Source organism: Lissotriton vulgaris, unplaced genomic scaffold (assembly GCF_964263255.1).
Source record: "Lissotriton vulgaris unplaced genomic scaffold, aLisVul1.2 SCAFFOLD_746, whole genome shotgun sequence".
In the NCBI taxonomy this organism is placed as follows: Eukaryota; Metazoa; Chordata; class Amphibia; order Caudata; family Salamandridae; genus Lissotriton; species Lissotriton vulgaris.
The window spans coordinates 427171-442168 of NW_028253106.1; the positions used below are offsets into that span (position 1 = coordinate 427171).

A 14998-nucleotide genomic window follows, 5' to 3' on the forward strand; every position below is an offset into this window, starting at 1 on the left:
GTATGAGCGTCCGGCTGCCGATCTAAGTCCTAGCTGCCTAACGCGGTAGACTGCCGCACGTGAGGTGGGCCTCCTTATAAAGAGGGCGAGGGTCCGTGCGTGTTGTACCATAATGACTGGGGATAAACACAACCCACTTGTACATGTTTTTCCAAATTGAACTCTAAAAAAAACCCAGATGTTTTGTTATGTAATCTTAGTGTTGTTTGGAGGTTCATGTGAGAAGGAGACTCTTGAACTCTATGTAGTAATGGATTATGTTCCTTAGGTGTTACTTGGTCCTAAGTGTATTTCAAGAAAGGTACCTTCCAACACGGTGTGTAGTGTTATATTTCAAAGAATATATCATCTGCACTCTAGGTGAGTGTTGCACATGGTATATTACAGTTTGGAAGTTGCTGCTGAGTATTAAGTCAGTTGAGCCCAGGGAATGTCATTGTTGAGCCCTGTTGTGTCCCTAAGCGAAACACCAAACATTGTTACTCTTCAAGTAGACCCCTCTCATTCTGGATTTGCTCATTCACAGTCCATTGTAAATCATTGATGCTGTGTCCCATAGTGAGGAAATGGCCAGCCATTTTCGTGGTGCTTTTTTTACACTGCACATTGCCCGTGCTCGCCGATCGTGATTTTTACAGGTCTGGATGTCATTCCAATATTCTTTTCGGCAGGGGCATGTGATCCTATAGATCACGTTTCTGCTGTTGCAGTTCGGGTAAGCCCTTTGTTCCCATTTTGAGCCATTAGTGGATGTCCTACAACTAATGCTGGTGCTCGCTAGGCGAAGGATAGCTAAAACCTGGATGGGGCAAAGGGGTCCAGAAGTGCACACATGGCTTAAAGATGTGCGAGAATGGTCCCTAGCCGAAGACACATGCAGCTCACCCGATGGGATGAGAATTTGCAAGAGGACCTAATTTGGCGGGAGTTGTGTTCCTCTGGGTTGGCAGAGGGAGTCTTCCTCGCAGGATACAACTGATGGAGAGGAGAGTGGGTTGGATTTTGAGTGGGCCGGCCCTTGCCACGGAGTGAAAGGACTGACCTCAGTTATATGCACAATGGGAAGAGTGCTATACCCCTTGCTCCCTCCTCACTGTAATATGCTTTTAGATGCTTGACTCTATGGTCTCTTCCCCCCCGGATGCGGAAATCTGTTATACGTGCCATTGATAATGTCAAAGATATGCCTATGTACACTATATTGATGCCAGTTTGTTTCTGTATTTGTCTCATTGAAAATAAAGTTTTAAAAAAGTGCTCTACCTCAGTACTCTTAGTGTCAGACAGATTGGAAAAATACCTGCTTTTTACCCATTGTTAGGAGCGAATTCAACAGAAAATTATTACCCCCGCTAGAAGCTGCCACTAAATACACAACTCAAAATACAGAGCACCAGTCACGTACAGAGGTTGTGCCAAGCACAAAACACTTAAACCCCTAAAAAATATAAATATTATCCATCAGAGTTCAGTCTTGATGCTATACCAGGCAGGTGGTGGTCTGCATAGAAATCAAGTGCCTTATACTGAATTGGTCCAATGAAACCAGTCAACGGTCCATTTCCATTAATGCGGAGCTTGCAGTACTTTAGATCAAGCTAAGGCAGGAAAGCTTCCAGAAGGAGGGCTAAAGGCTGCCTCTTCATGTTGACTGCCCCGAACCCTGCACAGATTCTTTATCTCAAAATGGCAGTTAGTATATTATTCATTTTTTTTTTTGAAGTGACAATTTTTAGGGTGATTTAGATCTTCAAACTTAAGCAGATCAACATTAAGTCATTTGAAACTCTTTTGAACTTCAAAGGAACATCTCTCTATCCCAGAGTGAATGGCTGTTGCCACCAGTGATGAGCACCAGAGTTGGAAAGGCCTGCTAAGTTATATACTCTGGTTGCGGAAGACCATGCTTCAGTGTGTGATGGGATGCTCAGACACACTGGGCCAAGATCTAGGAACAAAGAAGCAGGACATAATTTCATAGAGGAGACCCTAGACTCTGGTGAACATAGTGTAATATCTCCCAATCATGGGCGCTAGGAGCCCAATGGAGGGCTATGGTGTGGGGCTTGTGGTAGGGGCAGCGGAGAGTGACACCTGTGAAGCCTAGCTGGTGTGCCACTACACGTATGCATCGCCAGTCAGCATGGCTGCTTCTGGAAGGAAAAGGACCAGATGGAGAGTAAATCCCATCCCTCTTGGAAGCAGTGGGCATTGCATCTGCTGCTCTGGTCAGTAGGGTGTACTGGTGGAGAAAGGGGCACGCGATCAAGTAAAGTTAAGAGTCACAGATTGAACATGTGCTGAAAATAAGACACCCCCTGCACCCGATATTAGAGAAGCAGTAGTGGAAGGACTTGACAAAGGACCGTTTACTTGGACACCAGAAGAATGAAATGAGTAAGTTGCATCTTTGCACTTACTTGAGCATCAAAGGAAGAATTTTACTTTATTCTGTTTTGATGTTGACGGGGGGGGGGCTTAGAAGCATGGCAAAATAATTAAGTGAAGGCTACAACAGAAAAGGCAGCCTTTAATGTAAAGAACACTGGTCAGGAAAAGGAGACCATGCTGCACAGGCTCTTGATAAAAACACTGAATGTGGTTCTCAGGACAAGTCTGCTCCCGCTGCACTAGATTTCTGTGCCTAGGCGTAAGGACCTCCGTGGAGGGCGATGCATGAATTAATCTTACATCACCCAGAGAGTTAAATTAACCCCATGTCTGCCAGTGGCTAAGACCCTATAGCTCAGGTCTGGAAAAGTCACAGGTTAAATCTTTGGCTGCTTACCTCAAACGTCAGTTGTAAACCATCATAACTGCTGGGATCAAAGCTGAATGGAGGTTGAATAGGGAAATGACGAGCTGGAGTATTGGGCAGGAGAGGAATGGGAAATTGGGGTGGTTTGGAGCTGCAGCAGAGGGATTGAGTGAGTTTAATTTCCCCTAGTGCCAGAAAGCGAAGGTGGATCCTTTAATCTCTTCCGATGCCATGGGTGAGACCTTCTGTAAGCCTGATAAGTGTATTTTAAGGGAGCAGCTAACTACATTAAATATCATGGGCTCGGAGTGATACTTTCAAAATAAATGAGTTCTAGGTTGTGATAGTGCCTTCCCCTTCTAAAACATTCCAATAAATGAATGAGTCTCCTGTGCAAGGCCCTTGCATGCTACTTCCCCATGCACGTCTCATTTTTATTAAGAGGTAGCTCCTGGTTTGCTCGCAGGATACTGCGCTAAGATGCACTTTGTCTGACTGTCTTGCATTATAGACAGTAATGCTTTCCGGTATAGGCACAAGCGGGCTGGCCCTGAAGGCCAAGAAGAGTAAGAGTTGCTCCATTGCTATTACAGGTGATTGCATGTTGTTTATTTAAGGATTCCATGGCTTACCCTTTCCCTAAATTCTGGTTTCCTCTTGCAGATGTGGATGAGTGCTCCATAGAACCTACTCCTTGCAATCAGCTGTGCAACAACACCATCGGCTCTTTCACCTGTGAGTGCTTGGAAGGCTTCCAGCTCTATGGGGGCAGAGTGTGTAAAGTTTCAGGTACGTAAAATCCCGAGCATCATTATGAAGCAGAATGCACACTAGCAGCCTCAACTCCTGCAGAACATTTCTGAAATTAAGCACCAAAGTTGTGCCCAACATCCAGTGTAATGCGCATACACTTCCCGACCCAGAAGTGTGAGCAGATTGATTGGAGAAAAACATTGAGATCAAGATACCTGTGAGTACAGAGCGCATAAACCTGGCATAGATTATTTTTGTTTCCAGTTCTGTAGATTACAAAAACAGTTGCTGTGAGAAGTTGGCCTGATATAGGATGTCTCCAATTCTGGGGGCACCTTGCATCAGTCCAAACAATCCCTTAGGTGTTGGTTGTAAGTCAACCTTATAGACAAGCTATCCTAAGGGTAGCATGGACTAAGCAGCCTTAAAGGCTTAACTCATGAGGGCATGTGAAGCCAGCTGTTTTACCAATCACAATCCTGTAATATCAAATGGAAGGACACCACACAAGTTATATATTATAAAAATATATGTATTTATTACTAGAATAATCCTCTGTACTCTTTATGAGTCTAGAAGCACAAGCGTTTAAACAAAAGCACAGTAAAACATATTAAAGTTGCACAATTATGGATGAGGCCCAGGGGCCACTCAAACCATATACTAAAATAGTGGTATAAGTATAACTAATCGAATAGTGGTCAGGCCTAGGGCCTGGGGAATCGCTGGGACCAATCGGGACTAGCAATGCTGAAGTCGGGGAAAAGCCTGCGGGATTCGGGTGCTGCGCTGAAAGCACATGCATGCACCAATGCAAAGTCAATGGTGCGTAAAAGTTACAAAGTTACTGTTAAAGGAGTCTTCCGACTGGACTAGAATTACCAAACTTCAGACTTACACTAGAGGTGTATACCAATGCAGGAGCACCGGCGTTCACAAGTTACCTCACCCACAGGAAGCTGGTGCATAGGTGCCAAAGTGTGTCAGTTTTCGTCACGCAGGCTGATGGTGCCTGGAGATGAAGATGCTGCAGGCGTCCAGAAGAGAAGTGTCCAGGGTGGATCGAAGCTGTAGAGAACCTGAAAGCAGAGGGGACAGAGTCTGGGTCACTCAGCAGTGACCAGGGTGGCACCAGGAAGGAACCAGGCAATGCCAGGCGCAATCAGGTGGTTGTCGTGAAGCTTGTCTCCGCTGCCACGTAGACTCTGGGGCTCCGAGGATGTCCAGGAGTGGACCACAAGCTGTCCCACAAAGGCTCTCGCTGTCGGCGGTGTCGGCTTCCGGATTGGAGCAAACAAACCTTGGCAAGCGCAACCCAAGCAGGATTCTAAGATCGCTTCTTGCTCGGATCAGCAAGGTCAGAGCGGGTGCTCCTTTTAAGGGGAGCGAGGGCCAGTCCAGAGCACCTGGACTGGCAGAGCAAATTCAAAGGTTCGTTGGTACTGGGGCTGCTAGCCAACGGGCAAGTGACCGGACCAACGCGTTGAGCAGCAAAATGCAGAAGGGCCCCACGCAGCACTCGGAGAGTGTGAAGGGGGTAGCTTTGGTGCAAAAGCTGCTCAGGGCTGGGGCTTTTCAAACCCCAATGCACAGTCGAGGAAGCCTCGGGAGCTGCATGGTCAGCACTTCGTGGTTTTTCCAAGATGGCCGGCCCCACGCTTCAGGTCGCTTCCACGGGTCTCAGATTCGCTGGGACTGTGGATCGGGCTGTTGGAAGGCAGGATAGCTGGGTCTTGTTGATCTGTCGCTAGAGTTCCGGCAGGAACTGCAACAAAGCAAACGGTGAGGCGCTGGATGGTGCCTGTTTGCACAGGGTGGTCACTCCTTGACCACAAGAGAGATTACGTCGAGTAGGATGTCGAAGGGTCCAGAGTTTCGTTTCATAAGTTTCAGTCAGGATAATCTGTGTGCACTAGCACTGCTCCCACATTTATTCCAAACTAGTGGGCTGGATTACCTGCTAGGTCCCTCCTATGGGTGGGACCCAGGAAGGGGGTGGTTACACCCCTTTCCCTTTGTCCAGGGTCACGCTGGGGCTGGAGTGCCCCAGAACCGGTTTGACCGGATTATGCAAGGGGAAGCCTTGTGCTCCCCAGGCAGTGTCTAGTTTCATTCAACCCACCCTGCCCCAATACACTATCTCCTGTCTGGGGAGGTGTAGCACCTCCCTGCGACAGGAAACCCTTTGTCCAGGCCTCCTCTGCCAAGTTTCGGTCAGCAGCAGGAGGTCAGACTTGTCGGTGGCAGCAGCATCCATTTTGTGATGTTGAGGCTCTGGTTGGAAGTAACCGCGTTTTAGTAGAGTAGCATGTCTTCTCCCTCTATAGGGGTGGAATGCTACCCCCGTCGCCAGGACTGGCGAGGGGGTAGTATTCCAAATCGTATGACACCTTACACGACATGTTTTGATAAAGCCAAACCAAAGTTAGCACATAACCGCGATGGATTATAATGCACTTAAGAGTATATGGTATGGCAATATCCTGGAACAGCTAAGGGAGTTGGTCCCGACAGCTGCAGACAGGCTCAGCTCATGCTAGAGCACCATCTCACATAAAACCAAGCACTCTGCCTCCAGGATTGTTAAGGCCTGCCATAGGAGTGACTTATAGGTATGTGTGTCCAGATATAGGTTTAGATATAGGTATACTATATCTAAGCAAGGGGTGATTACACCACCTTGCCCCAGTTGTGTCAATTTAAGGTCCAGCCAGGGGTGGCAAAAGATATGCTGCAGCCCCTGGTTGGCCTTGAATGCACCTATGCCCTGGGCACCTATAGTGCACTGTACAGGGGCTGATAAGGTGTCCAGTACCAGATTGGTTATGCACCTAGGGTGCATGGAGTCCATTTTACAGAGAGAGCAGATAGCCTGGGGCCCTGATTAGCAGGGAACCAGGCCAACTAAGTCGAAAACCAGCTAAACCCAAGGCAAAAAATCTGGGGTAACCATAGTCAGGTGTCCACCCTCCTACAGTTACATCAGAATGATACTTTATTCAACTCGAACATGTTCTCTGTAGTCATTTAATGCATCGCCCTTTGAGGTCTAATGTGCTTGCACAGAAGAGATTTTATTATGCTTTAGTTAATCGATCATACTTGGAGTTTTCCCTAGTTGGAATGCGTGTAGCTTTGTTCTCTAAGCAAATGTTTCCTTTGGCGGCACTCTAGGAAAAAAGTATAATTTTAAATTCTTAACTAAAGCCGCATTTTTCTAAGTAAACTGCTCAGACCTAATTTGTTCCATTCTTATCTGACCTGTGCTGGATTGCTTGCTCCTTTAAGTAGTTATTGCATAGGTGATATTGTAGCTGCAAATGTACTCCTGGGCGGAGTTCAGAGGTCTGCTCCAAAGAACTTTGCAAAGTGACAAACTCTGCTGCGCTCCATTGAGTTACTCCAGCAGTAGTCTAAGTCTCGCTGTTCGCACTGATTTTTTGCGCAGGGAGTTGTCCTGTGCTGTAAAATCGGCGCAAACGGCAATATGATTCACACTAGAGGGCACTGCTGTTTTCTGCTGCTTAAGTAGACATTCTACTCAAGTGTAAGCTCCCTCAATGCGAGCGGCAGATATCTCAACACGAGTGGTCGGGTCCTCCCGTGACTACCCACGTTGAGATGTCACTTGGAGGAGTTCTAATACATGATTTTGTATTCGCAAAAGCACTCGCCAACTTAACGTTGTGCTGCTCGAGAGAAATAAATCAGCTGTCGCTTTGGAGATTTGCGGAGAACTCTGGCGGAGTGGAATTATTTACCTACCCCTAGCTGCAATGGAAATACCTTCTACTCCGCTTTGAAAGCACTTGAATTTACTTTGAACTGAATTCTGTAGCCCCGTTGTATATTGGATTTACTGAATCATATTGTTTTTATGATCATTTTTACTTTAATGTCCATTTACATGCCCATGTAACGGTCTACTTCTAACCTTTTGAGAATTAGCTTTTCCTTTGTTCATCATATCGCCACCTTTGGAAGGTGCTGAAGGCCAAGCTTTGCATCATCTCCTTGTGGCTTTTTTGTTCCAATATTTGCCTTGAGGTCTCCATGCCATAAACGATGCCCCTCGGTTTCCTAAATGAAAATTGTCCCTCCTAAAGTGTGCCTTTTAAGTGACCCATTCTGCGGAGAATGTTCTTGCTATGTCCTGTCTGAGGCTGTCACACTGCTTTTCTCTTGTATCCATTCTGCCTTCAGTTGGTTTCTGCAGCTTCTGCCTTCTTTAATCCTGCTTACTGACCAACTGTTTGGCTTGTCTGATTCATAAAAGGGGTGTACACCCATTCTTACCTGGTGATTTGTTGGTGGTTCCGAAGTCTGTGTGGCATGCATTTACTTAGCTCCCTGCAAGGTTCGAGATTTGGGCTGAGGTTGCTTTCCTTGAAGGCGCTATTGATCTCTGTCCATTAATGCAGATTCCTTCATCAGTGCTGTAAATTTCGGCTTGGGCTGCAGTGTACCTGTGTCTTGTGAGTTCCAATTGCTGGTGGTCAGATGAGCAACCACAACTTTCTTTTCCTCTTGGTGGGGTGTGGCAGTGTTGACTTGGCCTCCCTCACTCTAACCTGCTGCATGCTTCCTGCTGACCATGGGGCTTTAGTTGGGTGTGACCTTTCGCTCTCATTTAGACCAGTTTTGGCTAACTGTGCCTCCAGCACCACCCCTCCCAGCCCCAGCTTGGACTTTGTGGTTCTTATTTTAGTGGGGAGTTCCTACTGAACTTGATTCTTGCATTGGGTCTACTTTTGTTGGTGTTGATGGCCTCCTTTGGATGCCTGGTGAATGCCATTCCCTACCAGGCCGAAGCACTCAATACTTGCTCATATGGGGCTGAGATTTTGGGGAGCAGCAAGTTACCAGGCCTTCAGAATATCAACACCCAATTTCTGCTGTGCTTGTTACAACTTGGGGCAGGGACCCTGATGGCAGGACTCAGACCAGCCGAACAAACTATTTTACCTCAAGCCAATTCGAGAATTTTGGGAAATTAACAATTCTCATACGCTATTATGGTTGAAACCTATTGCAAATACCCTTTACATCAGTTGTCCGGGATATTGGACTAACTTAGTCTGTGGGGGCGTGAACATTAGATCTATTCTGTAGGATGGAGGGCACTTCACACACTATACCCAAAATATTGGGTATGGACAACAAATCCGCTTCACAGTGAACTGCTACTCATATTGTGGGAAATCAAACCGGTTTCTGATTTTGAGGTTTATATACACCAATTATTTCTACCAATCGAGCGAGCACTTTTCATAAAATTTATGCTGGGGTGGGTGCTTGAATTAATCTGTTAATTGTTTGTCCCCATACCAATTTAGAGACCCCCCCCCGGTCATTTGTGCTAATCCGCCTTAGTCCAGCCCCTATATGAACTATACAGCCAGAACTGCTGGGCCTGATGCCCGCCAGATGGAAACGCAACCATCACCAGACCAATGGAATAACATTGGACTGGAATGCCACCTAAGCAATGCCAGTGGCAGATGTTAATGCAAGCATTCCTTCCATCACTGTTTCTTAAACGGAGTTGCATTTGCTTGCTCTGTTTTTGTAATTTATTTCCCTGCCTCTTTGAAGATTCTGGTGATGGAAATGAGGTGGATGTGTGTGGCCATCCATCTGAGCACCACCTATGTTTTTGGGTGGTGGAGCTTATTCCTGTGCTTTCTACCTGGCCTAGATGTGGTCCAGGGTTTATCCCTTGTGTCCATATGTGTACTGGTGAGTTCCTTTGACTTGCTGTTTGTGCTTTTTTCTGGGGTTGGTTTGCTAACTTGGTTTTCCTTTTTTACTCCCGTGTAGTTAGTTGGCTGCTGCTACTGATTTGCTGCCTGGGAGTGGATAGATTGTACTTTCTTGCTTTCGCCATACTCTCCATCCTTATCTCTTCTGTGCACTAGTTGAGTGACTTTTGCGGGTAGGTCCCATGTTTTCAAGCTTATGGGGAAGCGGGTTTAATTTTCTATTTGGATTCCTTGTCTCCTGTGGGTGTGCCGTCTCCCATCTCTTGGAGTGGGGTTTATCTTTCCTGCCTACCCCTTTCGGCTGACTTGCGGAGGCAGTTGTCTTGCCTCTATGGTTTGATTATTTAACAGTGCTGCTGAGAGTGCAGCATAGGTGATTTGAACCTGCCTCCCCATGTGTTTTTTTGGCTTGCAGGTTGGTGGTAGACTGTTAATCGACTTCAGTGGTGGTGTTTTCTGGCCCTTTTGGAGTGCTTCCTTGCTGTGTCCTGGCTGGCTGTTTGTTTTTACTGACCGGTTTTGCATTGGCAAGTTTCTCTGCAGAGAATATTTAAACAAATTGCTCAGCCCTACTGAAATATTGCACTGGTGATACCATGCAGCCTCTGGCTGTTTTATCGACCTGTTTGCTACTACACATCCCCTAAGATTTACCCCTTCTTTGGCACTGACTACTGTTCTGTTTGAGGTAACTGTTCTTGCTTTCTTTTCCCGCTTTCCATTTAGATTTCCTCTGGTATCAGAAGGTATTTTTTGCCCCTCCTACTTCCAATCTGGTGAGATCCCCTTTAGTGGGCCATCCCTCATGCTTCCCAGGGGGTTAGGTTTGTTTTAGGGACTACTGCTGTCCATAACCCTTCCTATGGTGGAATATAGTCTGTGCTTTCAATTCCTGCTTGAGTTGGTGTACTGGTTCTGCAAAAGGGGGGGGGGGGCTGTGGCTTTAGATCCTGGGAGCCATTCATCCAAAGATGAGAAAATAATCATCCTGTAGCCACAATTACTGTTTTAATCAGCAAATGCTAGTGCTACATGAGGTTAATATAAATCCCCACTCATGTAGTCACTTGTGTATACTGATGTGGGAAGGTTCCTGAAACAGTTAACCATTCAATATACATGAAATTCACTGGTAGGTAATTTGTACTCTGAGCGTCTCTACTGCCCTCACCAATGGAGGTGTGGGAGGTGCCCGTCCATTTTCTGTCTAAATTAAGTTTTTTGTGGTATGTGTAGCTATATATACTGATGCTTTTGATGGAGCCAAATTTGGACTTTGCCTTACCTTCCAAACTTAGCACTGATGGTCTTTTATTTGCCTGCTGATAGTTGTTGAGGGGAATAAACACGTCAATATTATACTTACAATGTAGTCCTGCTTTAAAGGCCACAGACTCCGAATTCTAGTTCATGGATTTTATTAGAAGGCCAAAAATAGCTGAATGTATACACACTGAAAAATCAGAGTATGGGTACAGGAAAATGAATACAGTGCTACGCATATAATTGATTCGGCATAGGAGTCACAAGATGATAAACTCCAAGATTATTACACAACCCAAGATGAAGGCGGAATCCAAATCCTTTTTCATTAGGAAGGAAAGTATGAAATCTTTCCCTACAGTACTCTCATAAATGATGGTTCTAGCTGTTTCCCTGGTCTCTTTTCTTAAAGGTGTCATCACGTGTAGACTTCCTTAGAAGTACTCATGTCAAATGGGTCAAATAGCCTAAAACTATGGAGCTCGCTCTTAAGATGCTCCTTCTCCTCCTAACATCTAGAACTCTCCTTTTCTGTCCCTGAGCACAATACAAATAGGATAAATTCAGCCTCCTCCTAAATGGATATTGTGATAAACTATTTCACTTCTTCAGGACTGCAGTGCTTTTTTCATGACTTCTTTAATTAAATCTTCCTCACTTCTTGTGACCTTGCAATGTAGATAGGCCAGGCACAGAAGATAACCTCCCCTCTTGCTTCTCACTGTTCAAAGACATTCCAGTTAACTCCTTAAACTAAAAATAATTATGGTAAAGTCCTAATACCTACAATGGGATAACAGCATACTGTTCTGGCACATACTAAGATACATTTAATTATTTCTTAAGTAGCTGAGGAAGCGAAACTGTCAACCTACAGCTCTGGGCCTAGACTGCAGGCAACTTTAACACACACAATTACATGAATATGAATGTCTATCTGCACCTGTGTATACAAAAATAATGGTGTCTTCTAATATATGCGACTTCTATTAAAAAGTACACATTACATTTCTTGATTAACACGTAGAATAAATGCATTTTATTAACATACATTGTGATACTGAAAAAATATGCGGGTGCGTTCAAACCAGGAGTATAATGCACCCTTACATGTTAGAGTGCGATATGCGCTCTATCACTATTCATACTCCTGCCATCTAGTGTTGGGCTCAGACATGTGAAACTTGTTTTTCTTTGAAGGAGTCGTGAGTCACAAGGTAAAATGACTCTTATTAATGGTAATGTACATGGGCATCCACTCAATTGTTTTTTTTTCGCTGTCTGGTTTGGGTGTGTATGCAGAAAGCTCCAGGTAGACCATGATCTCTGAGTTGATGACGTGCGGTGTTAGTCTTCAGTCACTGTGTTTTCACCATCAAGAATGCAGAATTGCAATCTGTTCTTGCAGTACCTTTGTGTCAGACCTGGCTCCTGGCACACACATCTGTGACACAGCCCCTTCAGTGCCAGCATCATCTTCGGCTCTGAAGATTTAATCAGCACTGAAATCTCCCTTGGTGCCACTGAGCTAGACATCCTCTTAGGCACCCAGGTTGATTATATGTTCAAAGATAAAAAAAATAGATACAGCCAAGGCTACGGGGGATCTCCAGAGGCCTTCTCCATATATTTCATTTCGGAGCTCCCATTAGACTGGTTGCAAAGACCACCTCCCCTGAAGCAACTACCTCCTATCAGAGGCAGAAGCAGACCCCTTCACCGGGCTATTCAAGGGAGGGCAGAGGGAGGTACTCAAACAGAAAAGGGTCCCTGAAAGCCAAAATGTAGGCAGAGGAAGGCAGGGAAAATAGCAGAACAATAACAAACCTCCCCCTGTCAATTAGTTAATATATACGCGATGCATCAACAGATAACAATAACATTGTCCCACAAAGTATTTTTTCTTAATTTATTTTTATCAAAGTCACTTTTTTGGAATTGTATAGAAAAATTCAATTAACAGATTTAATCATTACTATATATAGTCACTAAAGAAGCCCCACCATAACTTAATACAAGATACTTAGACCTAACACCACCACAACTCACAAACAACTCAAGCACACCAGACTTATCTCAATGAAGAAAAAAAGAACAATGCATCCAACATACCAAAATGACAAATCGCACAATAAATATTGTAAACTATCAATCACAAAAGATCACACAATAAATATTTCAATCCATCAATATACAACAATGAGCCGAAAGCGCCGACGCGAGTTTTGGAGTGGACTATACGACCAACCGTTCCTTCGTCAGGGCGCAGAAGTTACAATTCATGAAGTCAGATGCCATCCAAAATGTTGTCAAATGTATTGATAGTGGTATCAGGGGCTCCTTAATCACAACGTATTTGGGCAAATAATGAAACTTTGAAGAACAAGAGTTAACAGGAACCAAAGGGCTCAATCCTACATCTGATAGGCTTCCAACAGATCAGCGGTACAATGAAAGTAAAGACAAGACTCGTCCAGTTCCTTGGTACACCAGTGAAATATGAATAACAAGGGGGTCTCCAGACTTAGCGTCATGGGGATGCTGAATATCTATCACTGCAAGACGGTGAACAAAACATAATGCATTTAAGGAGTAAGTTGCTGAAAAGTCACTGGATTTAAAAACAGGCCCAAATGTCAGAGGCTTCTCTGGTAGATAAATATCTAGGCTGGCAAGTCCTTCTCGAGCGTAGTAGCCGGGGTTCTGTCTGCTTCCGAAGGAAAGGGGCAGAGGGAGGTACCATAGGAAACACTACTGGGGCAGAGGAAAGGTGGGTGCAGCCAAGGGAGCAGTCTTTGCGAATCCGTGACAAGCAATCCTTACCCCCGTGATCACACTACATCAGGGGGGCTGTATGGGTTTCTTGTACGTTGGCACGAGATCACCTCTGATCAGTGGGTTCTCGTCCGCCTAGAGCAGTCTATTGCTTAAACCTCACTGCAACCCAACCAAATAACCCTCCCTGCAAACACCCTTCCACCCAGAGCATCCCTGCCTCCTTCAGGAGGAAGTAGACTCTAGTTAAAAAAGTGGTCTATAGAGCTAAACCAGTCACACCAATGTGGCAAAGGTGTACTCCTTGTACTTCCTTATCACCAAGGAGGACTGGTCACTCCAGCCTATACTCTAGGCCTCAGTAAATGCACCCTGTCAATGTACTTGTCATGCTCCAGGATGCCATCCTTCTGCTGTAGCAAGGCTACGTCATGACTGTGCTAGACCTGGAGGACTCCTACTTCTATGTCCCGCTCCACCCTGATCATTATTGGTACTTCCAGTTTATGATAAGTAGACTGCATTTTAAGTTCAACGTTTTAGCCTTCGAGGTCACCACAGCCCCTAGGGTGTTCACAAAGTGTCTTGCTGGCACTCAAATCCATCAGATACATTCAACCCAAGGTGGTCCTCATCTCCACATACATGACCACAATGTCCTACATCCAGAAACAGGGCGACACTCCTCAGTTGTCCATGTTAGCGTTGGGCATTTTGCACTCTCAGTAAGTCCTTCTACTGGAGTAGTTGCCGCGAATGGCTTGTTCAGCAGGATGCAGCAACAAGTCCAAGAGTGGGAGTTCCACCCATAAGTCCTACTCCTGTACTTCCATTGCTGTGGGTTTCCCAACATAGTTTTTTACCATAAACACCAAATGCACAAGCGTATGTATTTATTTTGAGACTTATAAAGTGCTCAGCTACCCCCAACAGGGGTGTCCCGACGATAGGACAGTCAGCAGTTGCAGGTATCACTATGTGGCTAAGAGTTGGTAAACAGCCAGGTCTTCAAGCTGCATCTGAAAATGGATTCAGATTCTGCCCTACACAGGGACAGCGGTAGGCTGTTCCAAGTTTTAGCAGTAATTACTGCGAAAGCTCTGTACCCCCCCCATTTTGGAGCGACAAAACCAGTGAGTCCTCATGAGGCGCAGGTGGTTCGATCTGAGTGAGCGGTTGGACTGAGCATGCTTAAGTGGAGCTCTGAGGTAGGCCGGACCCTGACCCTGTATAGATCTAAACGCTAAAACCAGTGATTTAAAGTGAATGGGTCTGATCACGAAGCCAGTGAAGCTTCTTTAAGTGTGGTGAGATTGAATGGCGTTATGGGATGTTATAGATCAGCCTTGCCTCTGCATTCGGAACAATCTGCAGGCATTTGATCGGGTAAGCTGGCGTCCCAGCATACAGACTGTTAGCATAGTCCAGATGTGAGGTGATCAGGGCATGAAAAATGGTCCGACGAGATTAGAGGGAGAAAAGGGAAAATTTTGCAGATAATGTGTAATTTACCAAACCACGCAGAGGAGACCAGGTTGATTTGAGATTTGCAGGACAATTTATTGTCAAATCTGAATCTAAGATTTCTAGCGGAGTCCACCGGAACTAGAGGGGGATTCCACTCCGATGGCCACCACAAAAATGGCAGTTTTTTAAAATTAAACACCTGTTTTATCAGACTTGAGCC

General features: G+C 45.4%; 1 protein-coding gene across 1 annotated transcript in view; it reads left to right on the plus strand.

Moving 5' to 3' along the window:
* Positions 1-14998, plus strand: part of LOC147661164 (prolow-density lipoprotein receptor-related protein 1-like) — an 887002-nt gene that overhangs the window by 402854 nt on the left and 469150 nt on the right. Inside the window, exon 7 of the mRNA XM_086951270.1 lies at positions 3422-3547. Coding sequence (XP_086807396.1) covers positions 3422-3547 — 126 coding nt within the window. The remainder of the gene's footprint in view (positions 1-3421; positions 3548-14998) is intronic.